We start from the raw sequence: 25,556 nt of genomic DNA, 5'->3' as shown, positions 1-25,556 counted from the left end.
TGCTCAGAATGCTTCAGTATGGCTCCGTTTGGCCTCCGTTCCGCTCAGCAGGCGGACTTGCAGCGTTTTCGTGTCCGCCTGGCCGTGCGGAGCCAAACAGATCCGTCCAGACTTACAATGTAAGTCAATGGGGACAGATCCGTTTGACGTTGACACAATATGGTGCAATTTCAAACGGATCCGTCCCCCATTGACTTTCAATGTAAAGTCTGGACGGATCCGTCTGACTACAAATTGGACTTAGATTTTTTTCTGAAATATAATGCAGACGGATCCGCTCCGAACGCAAGTGTGAAAGTAGCCTTACTGCGTCCCACCTCAGCAGCGATGGCGCTCTGTAAGAGACCCTGCTTATACAGTTCAACAACCTGACCACTTTCAAAAAGGGAGAGTTTTTTAGCTTTTGCCATCACAACGTGTGACTACCTGACAGAAAATGACAATGAATCCACATCTTTGCACAGATTTGGCCTTTTAAAGGCATGTGGTCCTAAAATTTGGATCAGCTAAAAAACAGCCTGTTTCAGTTTAATCAATATTTTCTATTAATTAAATGCAAATATTTTTTTTTTGTCTCACTCTCATTTCTTCTTGTTTAATGTTGAAGCTCTACTTGGAGCCTTGTTAAGATCCAACAATGTAAAATATGTTTTAATGTCATTTTTAAAGTGGTCTTAAACTTTTGATCAGGGCTGTATATACACTGTATGTATACTTTATTAGGTACTGTATTTTTCACCCCATAAGACGCATCCCCCCCCCAAAAAAAGTGGGGGGGAAATGCCCCTGCGTCTTATGGGGCTAATACTAATGAGCGCTTTTATTATGGAAGCGCTCATTAGTACCGGAGAACCAGGAACCGGTGAAGGCTCTGTACTCACCGCTTCCTGGACCTCGGCTGCCTCACGCTGTGTGCGTCGGTTCAAAGCACAGCTGGCGGCATGATGAAGAGGATCACGCTGGAAGAGAGGAGCGGTGGTGTCCGGGAGCAGGAGAGGCAAGTGCTTTTTTATTTTATTCAACATGAGGCTGATGAGGGCTAATATAACATTGCTGGGGGCTGGTGAGAGGCAATGGGGGCTGATATAACGCTGCTGGGAGCTGGTGAGAGACAATGGGGCTTGATATAAGGCTGCTGGGGGCTGGTGATAGGCATATTGGGGGGCTGATATGAGGCATATGGGGGCTGATGAGAGGCATGGGGCTCTTATCTGAGGTCTGAATGGGGGTCTGATCTGAGGTTTTAAGATTAGGGGTTTTATTGGGGCTCTCAGCTGAGGTCTGATTAACATTGGGGGTCTGACCAGAGGTGTAATGAAATTATTTTTTTTTCTTATTGTCCTCCTCTAAAACCTAGGTGCATCTTATGGGGCAGTGCATCTTATAGGGCGAAAAATACGGTATATATAGGTGGATCTCAATAAATTAGAATATCATCAAAAAAATAATTTATTAATTCCACACAGTGATCTATTTCAAGTGTTTATTTCTTTTAAAGTTAATGATTATGGCTTACAGCTAATGAAAACCCAAAAGTCAGTATCTCAAAAAATTAGATTATATAAGACCAATTAAAATAATGATTTAAAAAAAGAAATGTTGGCCTACTGAAATGTACAGGTGAAACTCGAAAAAGTAGAATATCGTGCAAAAGTTCATTTATTTCAGTCATGCAAATTAAAAGGAATTGCATTAATGCAGCTTAAAATTTGAATTTTGTGAAAAGGTTCAATATTCTAGGCTCAAAGTGTCACACTCTAGTCAGCTAATTAATCCATACCCCCTGAGCAAAGGGGGCCTCAAAATTGTGACTTTGGGGTTTCATAAGCTGTAAGCCATAATCATCCAAATTATAACAAATAAAGGCTTGAAATATCTCGCTTTGCCTGTAATGAGTCTCTCATATGTTAGTTTCACCTTTTAAGTTGCATTACTGAAATAAATTAACTTTGCATTCAAATTTTTCGAGTTTCACCTGTATGGCTAGTATATGCACTCAATACTTGGTTAGGGCTCCTTTTGCATGAATTACTGTGGCGTGGCATGGAGGAAATCATCCTGTGGCACTGCTGAGGTGTTATAGAAGCCTAGGTTCCTTTGATAGAGGCCTTCAGCTCGTCTGCATTGTTGGGTCTGGTGTCTCATCTTTCTCTTGACAATACCCTACAGATTATCTATGGGGTTTAGGTCCAGCAAGTTTGCTGGCCAATCAAGCACAGTGATGCCATAGTTTTTAAACCAGGTATTGGTACTTTTGGCAGTGTGGGCAGGTGCCAAGAAAATGAAATCAGCATCTCCATAAAGCTTGTCAGCAAAGGGAAGCATGAAGTGCTGTAAAATGTCCTGATAGACAGCTGCACTGACTTTAAATTTGATCTAACACAGTGGACCAACACCAGCAGATGACATGGCTCCCCAAACCATCACCGACTGTGAAAACTTCACACTGAACATCAGTCCATTCCTTTTTCTCCTTAGCCCAGGTAAGATGCTTCTGACGTTGTCTCTGGGTCATGATTGGCTTGAAACAAGGAATGTGACAGTTGTAGCCCATGTTCTGGATACATCTGTGTGTGGTGGCTCTTGAAGCACTGACTCCAGCCGCAGTCCAGTCCTTGTGAATGGCCTTTTCTTGCCATCCTTTCAAGGTTCCAGTTATCCCTGTTGCTTGTGCACCTTTTTCTACCACATTTTTCCCTTCCACTAAACTTTCCATTAATATGCTTGGATATAACAGCCAGCTTCTTTGACTTTTGTGGCTTATGTTCCTTGTGGAGGGTGTCCATGACTGTCAAGTCAGAAGTCTTCCTCATGATTGTGTAGCCTACTGAACCAGACTGAGGGGCCATTTACAGGCTTAGGAAACTTTTGCAGGTGTTTCGTGTTAATCATCTGAGTGAGACACCATGTGTCTAAAATATTTAACTTTTTCACAATATTCTAATTTTCTGAGATCCGGACCGGAACGGATCTGGAAGTACTGAAATACTGTAGATTAACTTTCTGATATTTTAATTTATTGAGATACACCTGTATACTGAACTTTGGATCATGATTGTGTAGCCTACTGAACCAGACTGAGGGACCATTCACAGGCTTAGGAAACCTTTTAAAGGGGTTTTGTGTTGTTTAGCTGATTAAAATGTGACGCCATGAGTCCACAACATTGAACTTTTTCACTAGTTTTTCAATATTTAAATCTTCTGACTTTATTTTCGTTACATTTTATTACATCGTTGCTACAGTTTGTCTTTTTGGTCTAGTGGGGGTCTCTGTATAATGTGCAGGAGGTCAGGCATCCATATAATATGGTGTTAGTCCTTCCTATGTTGCACTCAGCAGGGTCTCATCTGCTACCATTGGTCGAATTGAGCATTTCAGGCAGCGATCTGTATTGAGCTTTACACTCTGCTCTGTTTGCTGATGTTGTTTCTATGGTGATGGCGGTCATGTGTCTTTTTTGATCACATGATCTCTCACTTCACTTACCAGTCTTTGTTGTTCGTGGCGTTTCCATGGAGTGAGGATCATGTGACCTGTTATGGATCACATGATCGCTCTCTCCATTTTTGGTTTCCTGACATGTGCAGTCGCTTTACCGGGACACCAAGCCACATGTGTGATTCCATGCTGGGCACGTACAGTTTCCTTCCACCAATCCAAGTATGTTTTTAATTAACACAGATAATTCGCCACATTTGTATGTAATTTATTAATTATAAAGCACTATAGCTCATTAATGATTATATGCACATTTTATGGATTTATATTGCACACATGATCCATGTATTGATTGTTTACATTATTGTTTATATTTGACTATCAATTTCATGATTTTTTATAGAATATTTTGGACATATTTGCACAATGATTGTTAATTATCCTAATTATTCAATTATTCATGTTGATGGTATTTATATTTACATTTTGCACCATTGTATTGTCATTGCTTGAAAAAGGCTCCATAGAGAGGACCGAAACGTTGCATCTGGTGTAATAAACACACTATTTATTTTTGGAAGTGCCGTGGAATTTCTTATTTTTATATTGATATATTGATCTGGATGTTGTATCGTTTCCGTAGCCGCTAGCACTCCGTTTTTTGCCGTCTGCAGTGCTGCCCAGCATATTGATTTTTGTCTAGATAGATAGTAGCACCAAATTCAGACTCTCACAGACAGGAGATTTGCTTTCTTCCATGGCAAATAGTAAGTGACGCTTTACATTACACATGTACTTATAAGTTAGTGATAATACTCCAGTGATACGCCTGGTGGTCTAGAGTGGTTTAGTCGTTAAAACCTATTATATATGTTGGTCTACAATGAATGGGTTAATAATGATACCCATTATTCATGGTGAGTGAAGGTAGTTATGGGTTCATTTCTAATATCTGGAGGTCTATTGTAGTTTAGATGATCTAGGATGGTGAATGGGTTAATAGTGATTCAACTCTGATTTCTAGATAAATCAGCTTAGAAAATCATTCAGCGGAGGTGAGAGAAGGGACGGGGAACTGGCTGCTAAATGCGTTCTCTGACAGATTTATCACAGAACAGCTTTCTGCAGCTCCTATGAATGGAAACCTAGAAGCTGCAGAAGCCAAACCAGTACAAAATTGTTAGCCCAAAATACCAAATTAGTAATAAAAAAAGGTGCTCCTAAGTTATCCATAGCCTTTAAGCTATGATACCAAAATAATAAAAAACTGAGAAATAATTATAGACAGACACAGAAACCCTATAATATATAATACTTTTATTATGGCCCACAACACAGACTAAGCTAGTAATTAAGTACACATATTAAAGGGGTTGTCCCATTACAACATAGGACAAGGGATGTGTATGAGTGGCAGGGGTCTGATCGCTGGGGCCAAAATGCTGCCTATGTTCCCTCATTTGAATGAAGCCGCGGAGACACATGGCTGGCTGATCCATTTAGCTCTATAGAGGTGCCAGATATCTAGCCAAGCATCTCCGGCAGTCCCATAGAGCTGAATGGAGTGGTGGACAGGCATGCTTTCCACTGCTCCATTCAAATGGGGGAACATGGCCCCAATTATTTTAACTGATCAGACCCCCCACCAATCAGACACTTATCTCCTATCCTGTGGATAGACGATAAGTTGTTATATTGGAATAACCCCTTTAAGTAGTCCTATGAACTATTAAAAAATGAAAGTCACTTCCTTCAAATGCTCAATTAAATTTCTTCTCCCACAAAGATAACAAGCTGCGATTCCATTCTCTGCTGCAAAATCTTTAAGATAAAATATTTTTAAAAAATCAACTATGCATAAAAAAATTATACTGTTCAGATAAATCCAACATAGACAAAACCATAACCAGCTCTGGGTGTATGTGGGTCCTTGGATGTGAATCGTCACAGTGAGACCCTTAGCTTCCAACTAGGGGCGTGTATTTGGCATTTTTCCTATAGGCTTCTTTATAAAATTAGGATTTCAATAACAGCAAAAAATGTTTAAAGAGGTTGTCCAGGCTTTTGATATTGATGGCTCAAGATAGACCCCAGACAACCTGATTATTGATGGCCTGACATCTCGCATCCAGCCAATCAGTTGTTTTGCTATAGCTGTGGCCAGGAGTGGACTGGCCATAGACCCTACAGGAAAATGTAGGCCAATACCCAGGGGGCTGTCCAATCCCTCCTCACTGCTACTGGCTGGGCACATAATCCTCTCAGGGATAGCTAACGCTGGCTGGCCGGTGGCTAAAGATGCCCTCCTGAATTCAATTTTATGGCTGTAATGTATGGCTATGGCTGTAACCGGGCGTGGGAACCCTTGGCTCCCAGCATTGCTGTTCAATCTCATAGGCCACTATACGATGCAGTCTAAAGATGGTGCAGGGACACAGGCATCTCAGGCTGCAGGCTGGAATGGTACTTGGCACGGGACTCGGGTAATTAATTTTTTTATTTCCCTGGTCAGTTGGGGAGCAAAATCTTGGGGCATTATAGAGGTCATTACTAGGGGAGGTCCAAGCAGCATGTTGCAGGTAAGAGAACAATTAGAGGAGGACAGAACATGGCAGCTATTGATAGCCACCACAGGAGAACAGTTTCTGGGGTAGTATATTGTGCTGCTCTGTTGTATTTGGTTCTGGCTTGGGTGGAATTTTGTGCTGCAAATGGTATCCCTACTTGTGTTGGTCCTGCCATCTGTCACTCTGGACCGCCTATAACATGGAAATACTTTTAGTTTTTTTCCAGGGCCACTTTAAATTCTCAGTCTTCCCCTGGCTCTGGTACTGGAAGAAGGAAGTGCACAGTTCTGTCCATTGTGCAGGGGATGGAGGTGGTAACTGCATTCACTTTATTAGGAGCAGCGCTGCAATAACCAGCTCCATCTACTGCACCATGAAGACAGTTGTGTAGTTATGTGTTCATATATGCTCACACAAACCAGTACTGGCCAATCCAAGACCAGGGCTGGACAAATGGTTTGGGCTACCATATGAACAGTGTGCACTAGATAGTCTGAGAAGCAGCACAGACAGATGAGCCCGGGTATTTGTGGATCTGCAATTAAAAAGATGAAAAGGAGACTATTTGTTGTCCAGTGAATTTTTTTATGCAACCGGAAGGTTCCTTTAAGCAAAAGCAGCCTTTTTTTTCTAACCATAGACATCGCCTTGCAATAAACAGAGGAGTCCTTCCAGGTTAAAGGGATTGTCTGGGTTCAGAGCTGAACCCGGACATATCCCCTTTTTCCACCAGGCAGTCCCCCTGATCAGAGCATCGGAGCATCTGTTTATATTTTTTACACAGCTCGGCGGAGGCTTCTGCCTAGCAGTGTTACTGATGATGTCACCAGCACTAATGGGCGGGCTTTAGCGCTGCTCTAGCCTGTTTTACACGCCACTGGATCTAATGTTTTATATAGTTTTTTGTGTGCGACGCAGGGCAAGGGAGAGCATCGGCGCATGAAAAGCTCCGATGCTCATATCAGAGGGGCTGCCTGGGTGAAAAAGGAGATATGTCCGGGTTCAGAGCTGAACTAAGATTTGTGTGTTGGCCGACTATGCAGGCCGTAAAAACATAATTAACAATGGTGCAGGTGGCCGTGGACCCCTCCTCCACTTCCTGCAGTGGACTCTCGCATTTGACTGACCTTGATAGGTACTGTTGGCCCTTAACATTGCAATAAGGCAACATGGATATATTGGTTTCCATGCACCTGCTCCTCTAGAAATTATATAGTTGTTTTGTTTAGGGTTGAGAAATGAAACATATAAAAATGCACCAAAATGGCATAGTGTGAACAAGGCCTAAAAGATAAATACTAGAAAACTGACTATTTTGGACTCATGTAAGCACTCTTCAGTACTTGTATCTTTTAATCTAGGTTCACACTAGCACTAGACCGGCAACCTGCCAGAACAGCCTCCGGAGATGTCTGGATCCGTCATTGCCGGAAGCTGCCTAAAGGCCAGGCGACCCCAATAACTATAACTGAACAGCGGTTTTAGTCCAGCCGATTCTCAGCATATTTGCCGTGTTGCAGCCGGATAGTTAATGGGGCCGGCGGGCTTCTGGCGACGCCCTGCTTGAACAGCCTACCGGAGATGTCTAGCGCTAATGTGAAACTAGTTATTATCTAATACTGTAAGTGAGATAAAACTCAGCTGCCGATCAAAGGATATAACTTACAATGAGCAACAGCAAATAATCCTATTTCTCATATTATATATGGATACATTAGACCCACTCAGATTTTTTGTTTTTTGATTCAGAGTTTTTGTCCATTTGTGATCCATCCGCCAGACTGTGATTACTGCAATTTTCTTTCTTAGCCCTTGCTTGCCTTTGGGTGAGCAGATGATGTTCGTTTCCAAATGTACTGCTTCCAGTTGATACCACGTTCACTTGCCAGGAGCAGGTCTTATTACTGTTTGCATTCATATTAGACTTTCCCACGTCTTGACGAGAGCTTTCAGTCTGAAATGAAGCGGTTTCCCCTTCCAATGAAGGCAAGGAATGGGAGTCACCTTTGACTTGTTCGCATGCTTTCTCAAGGTTGTGGGAAGGGCAGTTGGGGTAGATGACCATCTGGTCTGAAGTCACAGCTAGCTTTGTGTGTGGAGGGGTTTCTGAACAGCAACCACCTTTTAGAGAATCGTTTTCGAGGAGCAGTAGCTGCTTTTTAATCTTCTCTGAATAGCTTCTTCTATGAAAGATACAAATCAGATCAACAAAACTCAAAATCAGAGAAACAATGCCAGTACCCCAAATGAAAATCATCATTAGGGACTTTTCAGTTGGTCTTGAGATATAGCAATCAACATTATTGGTGCATGGTTCCTGAGAACAGCTGAATCTACTTGGAACTAAGATGCCAAAAAGAAAGTATTGACCAATGCCAAAGCCAAGTTCCAATAAAATTTTCAACACTACGTGGACAAGATAAGCTTGTGAGAAATCAAGTATTTCCATTTGTAAACCCACTCCATGATAGGTGGAAGAGTTACTTTTTCTACAGTTGTCATTTGATGTTGCCATATATGTCATCACCTTATGGAAGACGTGGACGCTAAATAAAGCATAGGGTAAGAAGACTGTGACAGTCTGAATAAGCCAATATCTCATGTGGGACATGGGAGAGAAAATATCATAGCAGACATTGGAACAACCGGGCTGTAATGTGTTGCAGATGAATCGATCTTGTTCATCTTGGTAGAGTGGGTATCCAGCAAGAACAACCATGACCATCCTTAGAAGGATCATCAGTGTTAACCAGATTTTGCCTGAAACACAAAAAAATCTGACAATGTCATTTAAATTTCTTGTGCTAAATGCTAAAGATAGGTCACCTGAAAAACTGCTGTGACAGCGCAGGCAACATGAAATGGTACAGCAGAAGTGGAAAGACAACCCCTTTATTTCAGGCTTTCCCACCTGATGCTCTTTAGGCCCTTGAAGTCATTGTCAACAGCTGCCTCTCTAAATGTGTGCTATGGTTGCATTACACTTTGCTTTACTGGGAAATTTTATCTCTTGACTAGAGTTGAGCAAAATTCTCTAAAATTCGATTTGGCTGCTTCACCGAATTTTACAAAAAGATCCACTTCATGATGAATTAGTTCGTCATGAAGCTGTCACTGTGGGGAGTGGAAGGAAACTCCCCACCGAACACTGATAGGATGCGGGAGTAGAAACTAGGCCTGGATGCCGGGATAAGGGAGCAGGTCACCTCCTATTGCAACCCTGATCCTAGTCCTGACTCCTATCCGTATGAGCAGATACTGATGGTAGGCGGGCTCATACACAGGAACCTCGGACCCTGAGTCTCCCTAATGATTCCTGAAATTAAGCTCAGGAACTAGAGACAACCTGTTCCTCCACAACATGGATGAACAGGAGTCTCCACAGGCCTAGCAGCAAAGATAGGTAAAGACAGTGAACTGCAACTGGATCGGCAGGTAAGAACTCAGTGATACAACAACACACCGAAACAACAAGCACTTACCTGCCGCAGCAACAGGGTGGAACATCAACAGCAATAGCTACCTGGACCCCATGCGGACGGGATGCATGGCGGCACCAGGCAGAGCTGCTCACTGACTTGTAGTTCCCCTACGGGGAACCCAGAAACCCTCTCACCGAAGGCACAGACAGACACAGGAAATGTCTAGCAACCATGCTGGACTACAAACACCAAACAGACCAGACATGGAACACCAAACTAGACATAACAACACACCCTGAACATAAACCACTCTAAACAAAACAACAAGTGAGGATGGGTAAAGAACATAGAAACAAGGGGAAGAAATAGGAGAGACATTGATGTCTAACTAGGTGGCCCTCATACAGGACAGATGGAATATTATTATTTATTATTAAAGCGCCATTCATTCCATAGCACTGTACATATGAAAAGGGGTATACATACATAATACAGACAACTGCACTAAGCATAAACAATACGAGTTACAAACTGGTACAGAAGGAGAGAGGGGCCTGCTCGTGAGGGCTTACAATCTACATGGTATGGAATAAGGACACAGTAGGTGAGGGTGAAGCTGGTCATGGCGGTATACAGGTGAAACTCGAAAAATTAGAATATTGTGCAAAGTTAATTTATTTCAGTAATGCAACTTTAAAGGTGAAACTAATATATGAGATAGACTCATTACATGCAAAGCAAGATATTTCAAGCCTTTATTTGTTATAATTTTGGATGATTATGGCTTACAGCTTATGAAACCCCAAAGCAGGGCCGGCTCCAGGTTCATGTGGGCCCTTGGGCGATAAAGCCTCAGTGGGCCCCCCTGTGCTAAGGCCCCTTGCAGACAAGCGTTCCTCCCGCAGCGAGTCCGCATCGCAGCACCCGGCCTGACCTCCCAGCACTGATGGGATTCACATAGCATTATATTGATTTATGATGCTATGTAACCCTTATAGTCCTGGAATGTATTAGATGACACTAACAGCATTATGCCAGTTATCCAATACATTCCAGAACTTTAAGGGTTAGATCAATCAATATAATGCTATGTGACCTCCGGCAGCGCTGGGAGGTTGGGCCGGGTGCTGCGATGTGGACTTGCTGCGGGAGGAACGCTAGTCTGCAAGGGGCATAAGGGCTCTTTCATACGAGCGGATGCCGTGCGGGTAATCCGCTGCGTGAAAGAGTGCCAAGCCCCGTCCAGGACAGCAGAGACACGGAGCAGTAACATGATTGATAATGCTCTTTGCCTCTCTGTGATAATTTTACTACAAAATCACAGTGACAACTGTATCTCACTGTCATTTTGTAGTAAAAATGTCAGAGAGAGGCAAAGAGCATTATCAATCATGTTACTGCTCCGTGTCTCTGCTGTCCTGGACGGGGCTTGGCACTCTTTCACGCAGCGGATTACCCGCACGGCATCCGCTCGTATGAAAGAGCCCTTAGGCCTCATGCACACGGCCGTTGTGCATCCGTTGCGGTCCCCAATGCACGGGCAACGTCCATGCAGTGGCCGGGACGAATCCGGACCCATTCAACTTGAATGGGTCCGTTAACCGTCCGCCCCCCGCAAAAAAATTGAATAAGTTCTATTTTATTGGGGTGCGGAGGCATGGCCAGAAATACCACGGAAGCACTCCATAGTGCTTCCATGGGGTTCCAATCCATGCGTTCGTTCTGCATCTCTGTGATTGCGGACCCATTCAAGTGAATGGGTCCGCATCTGTGATGCGGAGTGCACATGGGCCGGTGCCCGTGTATTGCGTTGCGGACCTGCCGTATGCGGGCCGCAATACAGCCATGGGCACACAACGGCCGTGTGAATGAGGCTTAAAACAAACTCCTATAAGAAAATGATAATCAATAATACACTTTATTGTCAAAAATTCATAAGAGGAAAATTTCCTCTTATGAAGTTTTGCCAATAAACTGTATAATTGATTTCATGTGTTCTGGTATTTTCTTATAGGAGTTTATATTGTGTTTTAGGCCGAATGCACACGTCCGCGTTCCACGGCTGTGAGCGGTCCGTGGTATCCCGGCCTGGCATCCTGCTGAGAGCAGGAGCGCACGGCGTCATTGGTTTCTGCTATGACGCCGTGCGCTTCATGCCGCCGCTGCACTACAGTAATACACTCGTATAGATCATACGAGTGTATTACTGTAGTGCAGCGGCGGCATGAAGCGCACGGCGTCATAGCAGAAACCAATGACGCCGTGCGCTCCTGCTCTCAGCAGGATGCCAGGCCGGGATACCACGGACCGCTCACAGCCGTGGAATGCGGACGTGTGCATTCGGCCTAAAACACAATATAAACTCCTATAAGAAAATACCAGAACACATGAAATCAATTATACAGTTTATTGGCAAACATTCATGAACTGGTCTTGGTATGTGACTGTTACTAGTTCACCTTAATTCTAAATTTAAAACGAGTCCAGCAGCAGCATTCAGCTCCTCCAGGTTTCCTCTGGGCTGGGCGCCAGGTTTCCTCTGGGCTCGGCTATCAGGCCTGCTGCTGGCTGGGGGCGGGCTTACAGTGAGTCAGACTCAAATGAGGATCATCGCTGGATTCGTTGATCTGTGCGGCGTGCGGTGCCTGGACTCGGAGTCAGAAGAGAAGAGGATCACGTGAGAGAGGGGGCGGGCGCTGCGCTGCGCAACATGAATAATTATGGCTCGGACGGCGAGCAGGCGCTGCGCTGCGCAAATATTTCTGGCAAACATTTTAAAGGGGCCGCCGCGGAGACGAGTGGGCCCCCTAACTTACAGTGGGCCCCGGCACTTGCCCGGGTTTGCCGGGTTCTGACGCCGGCCCTGCCCCAAAGTCACAATTTTGAGATCCCCTTTGCTCAGGGGGTATGGATTAATTAGCTGACTAGAGTGTGACACTTTGAACCTAGAATATTGAACCTTTTCACAAAATTCAAATTTTAAGCTGCATTAATGCAATTCCTTTTAATTTGCATAACTGAAATAAATGGACTTTTGCACGATATTCAAATTTTTCGAGTTTCACCTGTAGAGGCAGCAGGGTCACTGATTGTAGGCTTGTCTGAAGAGGTGGGTTTTTAGGTTTCTTTTGAAGGATTCAACCATAGGTGAGAGTCTGATATGTTTGGGTAGCGAGTTCCAGAGTGTGCGGGATGCACGGGAGAAATCTTGGAGGCGATTGTGGGAAGAGGTGATAAGAGGAGAGGAGAGAAGGAGTTCTTGTGAGGATCGGAGATTGCGTGTGGGGATGTATCAGGAAAGTAGCTCAGAGATGTAAGGAGGGAACAGGTTGCGGACAGCCTTGTATGTATTTTTTTGTATTTTGAACTGAATTCGCTGGGCAATGGGGAACCAGTAAAGGGATTGGCAGAGGGGACAGGCAGAGGAGTAACAGGGTGAGAGGTGTATTAGTCGGGCAGCAGAGTTGAGGATAGATTGGAGGGGTGTGAGAGTGCTAGATGGAAGGCCACAGAGGAGAATGTTGCAGTATTCTAGGCGGGAGATGATGAGGGCATGTACAAGCATTTTCGCAGATTCAAAGTTGAGGAAAGCGCGGATACGGGAGATGTTTTTGAGTTGGAGGCGGCAGGTTGTAGAAAGGGCTTGGATGTGCGGTCGGAATGAGAGGGCAGAATCCAAGGTCACTCCAAGGCAGCGGACTTGGTTGACCGGGGAGGGTTGAGCAAGATGGGGGAAAGATGATGAATTCTGTTTTATCCATGTTAAGCTTTAGGAAGCGAGAGGAGCAGAGGGAGGATATGGAAAATAGGCATTGTGGGATTCTGGATAGTAAGTTGGTGATGTCTGGACCAGAGAGGTAGATTTGTGAGTCATCAGCATAAAAGTGATACTGAAAGCGATGGGACTCTATGAGATATCCCAGGCCAAAAGTGTAAATAGATAAGAGCAGGGGTCCTAGGACAGAGCCTTGCGGGACACCAACAGAGAGGGAATGAGACAAGGAGGTGGTGTGAGAGTGGGAGACGCTAAACGTCCGGTCTGTGAGGTATGATGTGATTCAGGAGAGGGCCAGGTCAGTGATGCCAAGAGATGAGAGAGTTTGCAACAGAAGGGAGTGGTCGAGAGTGCCAAAGGCAGAGAACAGGTCAAGGAGAAGGAGGACAGAGTAATGTTTTTTTGGTTTTGGCTGTTAGTAAGTCATTGGTGACTTTGGTAAGGGCAGTCTCAGTCGAGTGGTGGGGTCGGAAGCCAGATTGTAGGTGGTCAAAGAGGGAGCAGGAGGAGAGGTGAGAGGACAGTTCCGAATGGACATGTTGTTCAAGCAGCTTTGAGGAAGGAAGGAAGAAGTGATATGGGTCGATAACTGGACAAAGAAGATGGGTCAAGTGAAGGCTTTTTGAGGATGGTGTAATAATAGCATGTTTAAAAGCAGAGGGGAAGACACCAGAGGTTAGTGATAGGTTGAAGAGATGAGTTAGGGCTGGGATAAACACTGTGGTGAGGTTAGGGATGAGGTGGGATGGGATTAGGTCAAGTGCACAGGTGGTGAGATGTGATCTGGAGAGTGGAGTGGAGAGTTTTTCTTCTGTAATGGTGGAGCAGCGGGTTTCAGGAGAAGAGGACTGAGCAGTTGTGTAGAGGGTCTGTGGGGACTGAGCACTGAAGCTTTCTCTGATGTTGACTATCGTTTGTTTAAAGTATGCGGCAAAGTCCTCGGCTGAGATGAGAGGAGAGGGTGGGGGAGCTGGGGGACGGAGAAGGGAGTTAAAAGTGTTAAAAAGTTGTTTAGGGCTGAGGGCCAGGGAAGATATGAGAGATGAGAAGTAGGCCTGTTTTACATCAGTGAGTGAGGATTTGAATATGAGGAGGGATTGTTTGTATGCAGTTTATTGATCTTTAGAATGGGATTTCTTCCATCGCCGCTCAGCAGCCCTGGAAGCTTGTCTGAGTTTTTTGGGGTTTTGTTGTGTGTGAGGGGGGCAACAGTGTCCAGAGCTGTACTTATTGTGTACAGACAGGAGCAAAGCTCCATCACCAACCAAGGCAGGAATACCACTGACCTCACGCTTACAGCACCAGAATAAGTAGAGCCATGAGGCCACACCGGGAAAACACCTAGCTCCACACCTTAACCCCACACACACCAGACTGGGAAGGAACAAAGATAAAGGGAGCAGTGCACAAACTCGCATAACACGTTGCCCCTGGCAACTGCATGCACGGCAGACGTGTCACTACAACAACCGAGACACCGCCGTGACAGAAGCACATTTCTTTGTAAGTAGTGGGTGCAAAGATAGGGAGCGGCAATTGTGCCGCTCCCCGTCATTGTACCCCTATGATGCCGCATTCATACATGATCGTGACATCTGATATATAGCCATTGATCGGCCCCATACAGCGGAGGTGAGTTCTACATGTAAATACAACTCTCATATCTGACGAGCAATCAATTATCAGGAAGGAACAGTTCCTTCCCAATCATTGCCTGCGCAATCAGTGCATGTAACTGTACCATAACATATGGCAGCAGAACCAAAAACATACAGGGTTTGTTTGAAGTCTGTAACCATGGAACCCGAGTCCTAGGTTCACATCCGACCAAGGACAACATCTGCGAGGAGTTTGTATGTTCTCCCTGTTTTTGCGTGGGTTTCCTCTGGGTACTCCAGTTTCCTCCAAGACTTACTGATAGGGACCTTAGATTGTGAGCCCCATTGGGAACAGCGTGATGCTAATGTCTGTAAAGTGCTGCGGAATATGTCAGCGCTATATAAGTGCATCAAATAAATAAATCCTAAATAAATCTATATAGGGGCTGTCTGTATAAAAAAAGTGGACTTTTTAGAACCAAGACTATTAGCTTCATCATTTGTTTTTGATGGATTGGGCAATAAAAAAATTGATTTAAAAAATAAACATAGATTTTCCCTCATAATAGCAGATATAGATGAGACAGACCTCCACATAGAGTGGGATGCAAGTATGCCAGCAGGGCAAAGTTTATCTCATTCCTTTTTTACCAAAGCAGTCATACTAAAATCAGTAGTTTAACCACCTCCGGACCGCCTAACGCAGATGTGCGGTCCGGAGGCGGCAGCGCTGCGCACAGTCACGCATATACGCGTCATCTCGCGAGACGCGAGATGACGCGCTTTGCCGGCCCGCGCATGCGCAGTTCGGGCCGGCATTTCGTCGAGGGGAGTCGCGTCATCAGCTTGCCAGCCAATGATCGCGGCTGGCAAGCTGATGATTTAAAAAAAAACAATCAGAGCGCCAGATAACAGATCATATTAGTAAATATGATCTGTTATATGGCTGCCCTGCTCCTCTGCTGGTTCTTTTCGTCGGTTGGATCCAGCAGAGGAGCAGGCTACACAGTGAGTACACCAACACTACATACTAGCCCCAGATCACCCCCCCTGAACCCCAATTAACCCTTTGATCACCCCTTTGATCGCCCCTGTCAATCACTAGTGAAAGGAAAAAAGTGATCAGTGTAAACTGTCACTTTTTTTTTTCACTGGTATTGACCGTTAGGTTTTAGGTATAGTTTAGGCCCCTTGGTTAGGTAGTTTAGGGATCAGTTAGCGCCCAGCCCACCGCACCGCAGTCACTGATTCGCTGATTAGCGTATCGCTAATCAGCATTTGTACTTTTATAGTATCTGGAAGTGATCAAAACTGATCACGGTCAGATCTATAATTGTATTAGTGTCACTTTAGTTCGCCCTCCACCCAAAACGCAGTGTTTGCCCGATCAGTCGCCCACACGTGCGTTCGCCCACACCCGCCCCACCGCAGTGACAAAAAAAATTATTTTTTTGATCACTGCACATTCACTTTACACGCGCTGCAGCGATAAAAAAATCTGTTTTGATATTTTTTATCAACCGCAGCGGCCTCCGGTACTTGGCTAGCCTCCCATTTGTAAGACAGGCTTGCTTTTTTTTCTTGGGTAGTCTCAGGGAATACCCCTAAATCTAGTTGCCCAAATGTCAAACAGGGGGTATTCTTCTGAAGAGGCCTACAGGCTTCTGACCCAGTCGGATGAGGAATGGGAACCCTCATCTGATGAATCCAGCGGGTCAGAATACGAACCTGTAGAAAGCAGTGGCTCTCTGACCCAAAGTTCGGACGAGGAGGATGAGGTCCCTGATAGCACCAGGCGTACCCGGCCCCGTGTCGCTAGACCGCAGGTTGCGCAGGATCCGCTTCAAGAGCAGCAGAGTGGGGCTGCTGCTGTCGGATTACGTGGTGAGGCATACACCAGCAGCGCAGCCCTCCCTGGACCTAGTACCAGCACTGCCGTAGAACATGGTGAAGTAGCGAGCACCAGAAGGGCAGTTGAAGCTGGTACGGTGGCACGTGCAGTAGTGACCCCGTCGCAGCCACCGCAAAGACGTGCCCGTAGAGCCCCTAGAATCCCTGAGGTGCTGGCAAACCCTGATTGGCAGTCCCCAACTTCAGCCGCACCTGTAGTTTTCCCTTTCACTGCCCAGTCTGGAGTTCGGGTTGAGACAGCTCAGATCGCTTCGGCCCTGGGATTTTTTGAGCTGTTCTTGACTGCGGAGCTCTTAGACTTAGTTGTGGCCGAAACAAACAGGTATGCCACACAATTTATAACCGCTAACCCGGGAAGCTTTTATGCCCAGCCTTTCCGGTGGAAACCAGTCCAAGTTTCCGAAATTAAAACTTTTCTGGGCCTTCTCCTCAACATGGGTCTAACTAAAAAGCATGAATTGCGGTCATATTGGTCCACGAACCCAATTCATCACATGCCCATGTTCTCTGCTGCTATGTCCAGGGCACGTTTTGAGGCCATCATGCGTTTCCTGCACTTTAGCGACAACACCGCCTCCCGTCCCAGAGGCCACCCTGCTTTTGACCGGCTCCACAAAATTCGGCCCCTCATAGACCATTTCAACCTGAAATTTGCAGATTTGTATACCCCAGAGCAAAACATCTGCGTAGACGAGTCCCTGATACATTTTACCGGGCGCCTTGGCTTCAAACAATACATCCCAAGCAAGCGCGCCCGGTATGGGGTCAAATTGTATAAGCTCTGTGAAAGGGCCACAGGCTATACCCACAAATTTCAGATCTATGAGGGAAAAGATCAGACCCTGGAGCCGGTCGGTTGCCCTAACTACCTGGGGAGCAGTGGGAAGACAGTATGGGACTTGGTGTCACCCTTATTCGGCAAGGGGTACCATCTTTATGTGGACAATTTTTACACAAGTGTGGCCCTCTTTAGGCATTTGTTTCTAGAACGGATTGGCGCCTGTGGCACCGCGCGAACTAGTCGCGCGGGCTTCCCCCAACGGCTCGTTACCACCCATCTTGCAGAGGGCCGCACTGTGTAACGAAGAACTGTTTGCGGTGAAATGGAGAGACAAGCGTGACATTTACATGCTCTCCTCCATTCACGCAGACACGACAATACAAATTGAGCGAGCAACCCGTGTCATTGAAAAGCCCCTCTGTGTCCACGACTATAATTTGCTCATGGGAGGGGTGGACTTCAATGACCAGATGTTGTCTCCGTATTTAGTTTCCTGCAGAACCAGACGCTGGTATAAGAAGGTGTCTGTATATTTGATTCAATTGGCTGCATATAATAGTTTTGTTCTCTACAGTAAGGCTGGGAGAACTGGATCCTTCCTCAAATTTCAGGAAGAGATCATCGAGAACCTCCTGTACCCAGGAGGTTCCGTGGCCCCATCCACCAGTGTAGTTAGCCGTCTACACGAGCGACATTTCCCCAATGTCGTTCCTGGTACCTCAACCCAACCGTCACCCCGAAAAAGATGTTGTGTCTGTAACAGGAGTGGAATAAGGCGTGACACCCGCTATTTCTGTCCTGACTGTCCTGACCACCCTGCCCTATGCTTTGGAGAGTGTTTCCGGAAGTACCACTCACAGGTACACTATTAGCATAGGGATCATCTCACCAGGACAGGCACACAGGGCTATTAGGGCCCATTCACTCACACAGCTGCTGCAAACCTCTACTTTCACCTGGGACAAAGTGCATAACGCACTTCGCCACATCTTTGGGCGATTTGCGCTTTGCACATTGACCCATGGGGAAGGAGAGGTTTGTTCTATAAAGGTAAAAAAAAACACCAGTAAGCAAAAAGGTTAATGTTTAGTTCAAAAAGTTAAAGTTTATATGTTCTGTTGCAAAGTTAATAAAATTATTGCGTTGCGGCCTGTTTTTTTTTTTTTTTTTTTACCTTCCAGGTGGACCAACCGATCGACTAGCTGCAGCACTGATGTGCATTCTGACAGAAGCATTGCGCTGCTGTCAGATTACACGCAAGTCGGTGTATGCGGCGCTGCAAGACGAGATTTCTACTCTGCAGTAAAAGATACGTTTGCCGAGGTATATGAGCTGAGGAGGAGGCGGTGTTCATATGCTTTGGCAAACACTTTGTATATAAAAAAAAAATCCCGGCAATGATTTATTCATCCACATCGATTGATGTGAATGGAGAAATCTGGTTTGCCAGGGCATACGAGCTAAGTGGGTATGGATGTTGGGCGGAGCTCCTATGACCTGGCAGACGCCTTTCCCCTCCTTTTTTTTTTTGGCAGAGATTTTTTCATCCACATTGATCGATGCGAATGAAGAAATCTGTGCCGTTCATTTTTTTCTTTCAGCCCAGAGGCTGAACGGAAAAAAAAATCTCATTACCTGTATGCTCAATATAAGGAGAATAGCAGAAACTCCTAATGCTGGCCATACATGTAATGATTGCGGAGACCCTCAAATGCCAGGGCAGTACAAACACCCCACAACTGACCCCATTTTGGAAAGAAGACACCCCAAGGTATTCACTGAGGAGCATATTGAGTCAATGAAAGATTAAAATTTTTGTCCTAAGTTAGCGGAAAGTGAGACTTTAAAAAACAAAAAAATAATCAATTTCCGCTAACTTATGCCAAAAAATAATAATTTCTATGAACTCGCCAGGCCCCTCATTGAATACCTTGGGGTGTCTTCTTTCCAAAGTGGGGTCACATGTGGGGTATTTATACTGCCCTGGCTTTTTAGGGGCCCTAAAGCGTGAGAAGAAGTCTGGGATCCAAATGTCTAAAAATGCCCTCCTAAAAGGAATTTGGGCACCTTTGCGCATCTAGGCTGCAAAAAAGTGTCACACATCTGGTATCGCCGTACTCAGGAGAAGTTGGGGAATGTGTTTTGGGGTGTCATTTTACATATACCCATGCTGGGTGAGAAAAATATCTTGGTCAAATGCCAACTTTGTATAAAAAAATGGGAAAAGTTGTCTTTTGCCATGATATTTCTCTCACCCAGCATGGGTATATGTAAAATGACACCCCAAAACACATTCCCCAACTTCTCCTGAGTACGGCGATACCAGATGTGTGACACTTTTTTGCAGCCTAGGTGGGCAAAGGGGCACACATTCCAAAGTGCACCTTTCGGATTTCACCGGTCATTTTTTACAGATTTTGATTGCAAAGTACTTCTCACACATTTGGGCCCCTAAATTGCCAGGGCAGTATAACTACGCCACAAGTGACCCCATTTTGGAAAGAAGACACCCCAAGGTATTCCGTGAGGGGCATGGCGAGTTACTAGAATTTTTTATTTTTTGTCGCAAGTTAGTGGAATATGAGACATTGTAAGGAAAAAAAAAAATCATCATTTTCCGCTAACTTGTGACAAAAAATTTAAAATTCTAGGAACTCGCCATGCCCCTCACGGAATACCTTGGGGTGTCTTCTTTCCAAAATGGGGTCACTTGTGGGGTAGTTATACTGCCCTGGAAATTTAGGGGCCCAAATGTGTGAGAAGTACTTTGCAATCAAAATGTGTAAAAAATGGCCTGCAAAATCCAAAAGGTGCTCTTTGGAATATGTGCCCCTTTGCCCACCTTGGCTGCAAAAAAGTGTCACACATGTGGTATCGCCGTACTCAGGAGAAGTTGGGGAATGTGTTTTGGGGTGTCATTTTACATATACCCATGCTGGGTGAGAAAAATATCTTGGTCAAATGCCAACTTTGTATAAAAAAATGGGAAAAGTTGTCTTTTGCCATGATATTTCTCTCACCCAGCATGGGTATATGTAAAATGACACCCCAAAACACATTCCCCAACTTCTCCTGAGTACGGCGATACCAGATGTGTGACACTTTTTTGCAGCCTAGGTGGGCAAAGGGGCACACATTCCAAAGTGCACCTTTCGGATTTCACCGGTCATTTTTTACAGATTTTGATTGCAAAGTACTTCTCACACATTTGGGCCCCTAAATTGCCAGGGCAGTATAACTACGCCACAAGTGACCCCATTTTGGAAAGAAGACACCCCAAGGTATTCCGTGAGGGGCATGGCGAGTTCCTAGAATTTTTAATTTTTTGTCGCAAGTTAGTGGAATATGAGACTTTGTAAGGAAAAAAATAAAAAATCATCATTTTCCGCTAACTTGTGACAAAAAATAAAAAGTTCTATGAACTCACTATGCCCATCAGCGAATACCTTAGGGTGTCTACTTTCCGAAATGGGGTCATTTGTGGGGTTTTTCTACTGTTTGGGCATTGTAGAACCTCAGGAAACATGACAGGTGCTCAGAAAGTCAGAGCTGCTTCAAAAAGCGGAAATTCACATTTTTGTACCATAGTTTGTAAACGCTATAACTTTTACCCAAACCATTTTATTTTTTTGCCCAAACATTTTTTTTTTATCAAAGACATGTAGAACAATAAATTTGGTGAAAAATTTATATATGGATGTAGTTTTTTTTGCAAAATTTTACAGCTGAAAGTGAAAAATGTCATTTTTTTTCAAAAAAATCGTTACATTTTGATTAATAACAAAAAAAGTAAAAATGTCAGCAGCAATAAAATACCACCAAATGAAAGCTCTATTAGTGAGAAGAAAAGGAGGTAAAATTCATTTGGGTGGTAAGTTGCATGACCGAGCGATAAACGGTGAAAGTAGTGTAGTGCAGAAGTGTAAAAAGTGGTCTGGTCATGAAGAGGGTTTCAGCTAGCGGGGTTCAAGTGGTTAAAGGGAACCACTCACATTGTACACACACCATGTTATAGAGCAGAAGGAGCTGAGGAGCTGAGCAGATTGAGATATGGTTTTGAAGGGAAACATTTGGTAAAACTTGCAATTTATTCATATAAAACCCTGCCCTTTCAATGCTTAGGGCGTAGGAGTCCAGTACGTGGTCTTACTCAGTGATTGACAGCTATATTTATAAGCATGCTCATATCAATCACTTAAAGGTGTTATCCTACAAACAGAAATTTCAAGGTCTTAATATAAATCATATTTCTTATGCTAAGGATGCTAAAATGCAGATCAAAAACAAATTCCTCATTTTCAGACAAGTAAATCACTCCTTCTCTAGCCATTTCTGTCCTGTGGGCAACCAACAGCACCGCACAAGGTGACTCTTCTTCAGTTCTTCTTACAGGAGTGCATTAGGATCATTACAGCATTGAGGTTACAGTGACAGTCTGTGGCTGCCAGTGTCTTGCTCACCTGTCCCAGGTTTCGGCTTTCCAGTGGAGCGGACCTTCCTCCTCCTCTCCCCTTCCCACAGCACTTGCTCTGTCCCTTCACACAAGCTGGGTCCTGCATGCCAGCTTGGTCTCTCTTCCTGTGCTCATAAGGTGTATGCTCCCTTTAGCTCCTTAAGGAGCAGCTGGCGTGCACCCTAATATGGTCCAGCCTATGTCTAGCTACCTTGTGTACTTAAGGCACCTTTCCATGTTGGAGGGTGCCTGAGCAATAGGTTCTATAGCTTGCTTTCGAAGGTGTGTTGTCTCTGTTTTCAACCTCTGCCTGTTTCCCGATTCTGGCCCTACGCTGCTGGGCCTGGGCTGTGCCTGACCTCTTTATTTACCCTCCTCTGCCTGCCCTGACCTCAGACCACTTACGTTTAAGCATGTACTCTATCCTGACCTCGGTCTGTCCCTGACTACAATTTTTCCTGACCCCTCGGTGCTCCACCCTGGTGTCTGTGACCCCAGTGGGTCAGTTGTCAATCCAGCAGAGACTACCCAAGGAGGAAACAGACTGGTGGTTCCCCTGCAGTGAAGTCCAGATACCTGTACAGGGGGTTAAAGGGTGAATACCAAGGCGCTGCCAGGATAATTTCCAAAGTGAAATCTGTTGGTAGACATAGTGGTTCTATACCCACTGCCGTAACAGCTACCTATAGAAGCTGGAGCTTTGTTATGCTGTTAGAGTTCCAGATGACAGATGCCAACATCGCCAAAGGAGGATCTTCCCTACTTGTAAGAGGAGAAGAAGGAAACAGCTCTCTTCCTTTGACAAGCAGAGAAAAACCATAGCATGAATGGCCTGCATCTAAGCATGCATGTCCACAGCCAATAATTGAAGAAGGTGGATCTTGTCAAAGCAGAAACAGTAGAGGGCACTATCTCTGACACCAACATAAGTTCTTTTAGGCCCCAAAAAGGTGCTTTTTTAAAATCATTTTATAATGCTAACCTACTTATTTAAACCTACTAAAAAAAATATATAAATTAGTTTGTAGCAATACTTTTCTTAGTATAATCCCTTTAATAGGATGGAATCGAGATGGGCCCATAGACTTTCTATTGAATCCGTCTCCCTTCCACTGCAACGAGGAGAGAGAACAATATACAAGCACTTCTCTATCCTCGTTGTGGTGATCAATGAGAGTCTCACCACTCAGAACCCTACCTGTGTCTATGACATATCAAAAGTTTTATGAAAACTCAAGGTTATAAATACTAGTATGTCATTTATTTCACAGCACATAGATTATATTGTATATTACTAATTTACAGAATATTCTAAATATTGCAAATGAAGATTCTAAAAGGATTTCTAGCAAGCAAGGTAGATGTGTGATATAGAAAATATATGTAAAAATATATCTAACTTCAGAATCCTGTAATTTTATTTACGTAACAAGTTTTGGCATAATTAATATTAGGAATTTGATCATACATGTAGGAATGAAAACAGTAGTAACCACTATCAACAGTAAATATTGAAATAGTTTTTAAAAAACACTATAAACACAATAATCAGTCACTATCAATAACTATAATTAGATAGATACATTATATAGGTAATCTAATAATTAAATATTTTCAATAAGACATTTACAACAAATGGAAATGTTATGTTTTTCTAATAATATTGAATTTAATCAAATTTTTGTTTGAATTTGAATTTGTTTTTGTAAAATATTACTTGAAATATTCAATATAAATGGTTTAAACTATGTTTTACTAGAGACAAGTAATTATTCGTCAGTATTCAGCCTGTTATCATTTAGTGACATCAAAGGCATCTGTCCAGATTCTTAGATTCATATTCATAACTTGCATAAAAAAAAAAAAATACTCACCAATTACAGTAACATTGTAGTTGAAGGTAATGATCAAATATCCCATTGAGTCAAAATATTCCATTGTTGATTAGGCTCCCCCACCTTCTACCGATGAATCAAAATTATTCTAAAAGTATTGTTAATGTATAAAAAGTTTTCGGAAAAATAAAAAAAAAACGTGCTTTCAGACTCGAAGACAGGCAGACATCACTTGAGCAGCTTCTGTCCTTGCTCCTCTTACCTCTGTGGTCAGTCTAGTCTGACAAATGCTGCAGGACAAAAGACAACCAGAGTCATCCCAGTCATTGTGGCTATTCTTACCACCCAAGAGCATTCCAGTATGTGAAAATTGCTGAAATATTTGTCGGAAAAAGAGATCACAACATGGAATGACACACGTCTATAAATTCCCATGGGATACATATCAGACACTTTGTTGAAAGAGTATTACTCTTTATGACAGTCACACTTCCCATTATTTGTGCTTATGTATAAGGCAATTTTTGAATTTAACCACTTAATCGCCAAACACAGTCACCATACACTGTGAAAATATAGCTTATATTTTGCAATAGTCAGATGTAATTCAAGTGATGTATTTTATTTTTAATTTTTTTTGCAATTTGTATAGAACACGGTCTATTTTTTTTATTATTACTGTTAAAGTATGCAAACATAATAAATGAAAATTCAGTTTTACCAATGTTTTTTACTTTTAATTTTGAATATACCGTATAAGGATATGGTCACATAATGCGGTATTATCATGTCTTATTTTAGACTGTACTGTGTGAATAAACACCAAAGCATTGCTGCAGTACTGTATATGATAAGATGTAGCTATTTTATAACCTCTAGGAATGTCCTTATTTGTTAAACATTATTAATATATTACTGTTTTATTTATGCTTTTACTTTTTGATGTTTTACAGTTTTTTTTGTTACCATATTTATTAATACTATTACTTTTTTTAACTATATATATATATATATATATATATACATATACACACACACACACACAATACACTACAATAAAGTGAGATTTCTCATACGCTCTGTTCACATGCAAATTGGAGGCTCTCTTTGGAGCTTATATTGAAAATTCTGTCAGATTTTACAGTAATAGTAGTGCTACATGTGCAGCAACCTGGAGAGGAGGCAAGGGCAGAGAGGATGGGAGTGGTAATTGTGGCCCTGAAGTATTCACAGTTCACGGTGGCAATGAAGGGCGCATCTTTTCTTCCTTTGGGGCACACTCTGATATTGGGGCTCCTGCAAAATGATAGTTAGGTTGCCCTTGCAGGTGAACAGTTTTGCAGGGTGCAAGGCAGGAGGGCAGATACAGTGGTCAGAGGACGGTAACCAGGCCCATTGGCTGTAATGAATAAAATCTTTCTTTACTGGACCGATGATAGGAGTAGTAGTAGTACAAAGAGAAGCAGAAGGTACAAATCCAGAGCATATCAAAGTGTGTCTTTCTCCCAATAGCAGTGTATAGGCAGCATCAATGATGAAGGCAGTAGTACTCCCAGGCTCATTCTCTCTAAAGGACACTTTGCAGTCTCTCCAAAAATAAACACAGGCATTAAGGGGCACATTTATTAAGCTCTGCGTTTTAGACGCCGGTCTTAATAAAGGCCCTGCACTGGCGGTGGATCCGCCGAAGTTAATTGCAGTCTGCAATGCACGGGCACTGACCGTGGGCCAGCCGCATGTGGATCATGGACCCATTCACTTGAATGGGTCAGC

The 25,556-nt window shown here is 43.7% G+C and overlaps 1 protein-coding gene across 1 annotated transcript; it reads right to left on the bottom strand.

The window, feature by feature from the left end:
* Positions 1 to 7,722: 7,722 nt before the first annotated feature.
* On the bottom strand, positions 7,723 to 23,886 carry GJD4 (gap junction protein delta 4). The gene is made up of 2 exons (XM_044292691.1): positions 23,823 to 23,886; positions 7,723 to 8,768 (listed from the first exon to the last, which is right to left on the bottom strand). Exons 1-2 carry the CDS (start codon positions 23,884 to 23,886, stop codon positions 7,723 to 7,725), a joined length of 1,110 nt encoding a protein of 369 aa, XP_044148626.1.
* Positions 23,887 to 25,556: the final 1,670 nt, after the last annotated feature.

The sequence above is a fragment of the Bufo gargarizans genome, chromosome 5 (genome assembly GCF_014858855.1).
Source record: "Bufo gargarizans isolate SCDJY-AF-19 chromosome 5, ASM1485885v1, whole genome shotgun sequence".
Lineage (NCBI taxonomy): Eukaryota > Metazoa > Chordata > Amphibia > Anura > Bufonidae > Bufo > Bufo gargarizans.
This window is presented reverse-complemented; position numbering and strand designations above follow the sequence as displayed.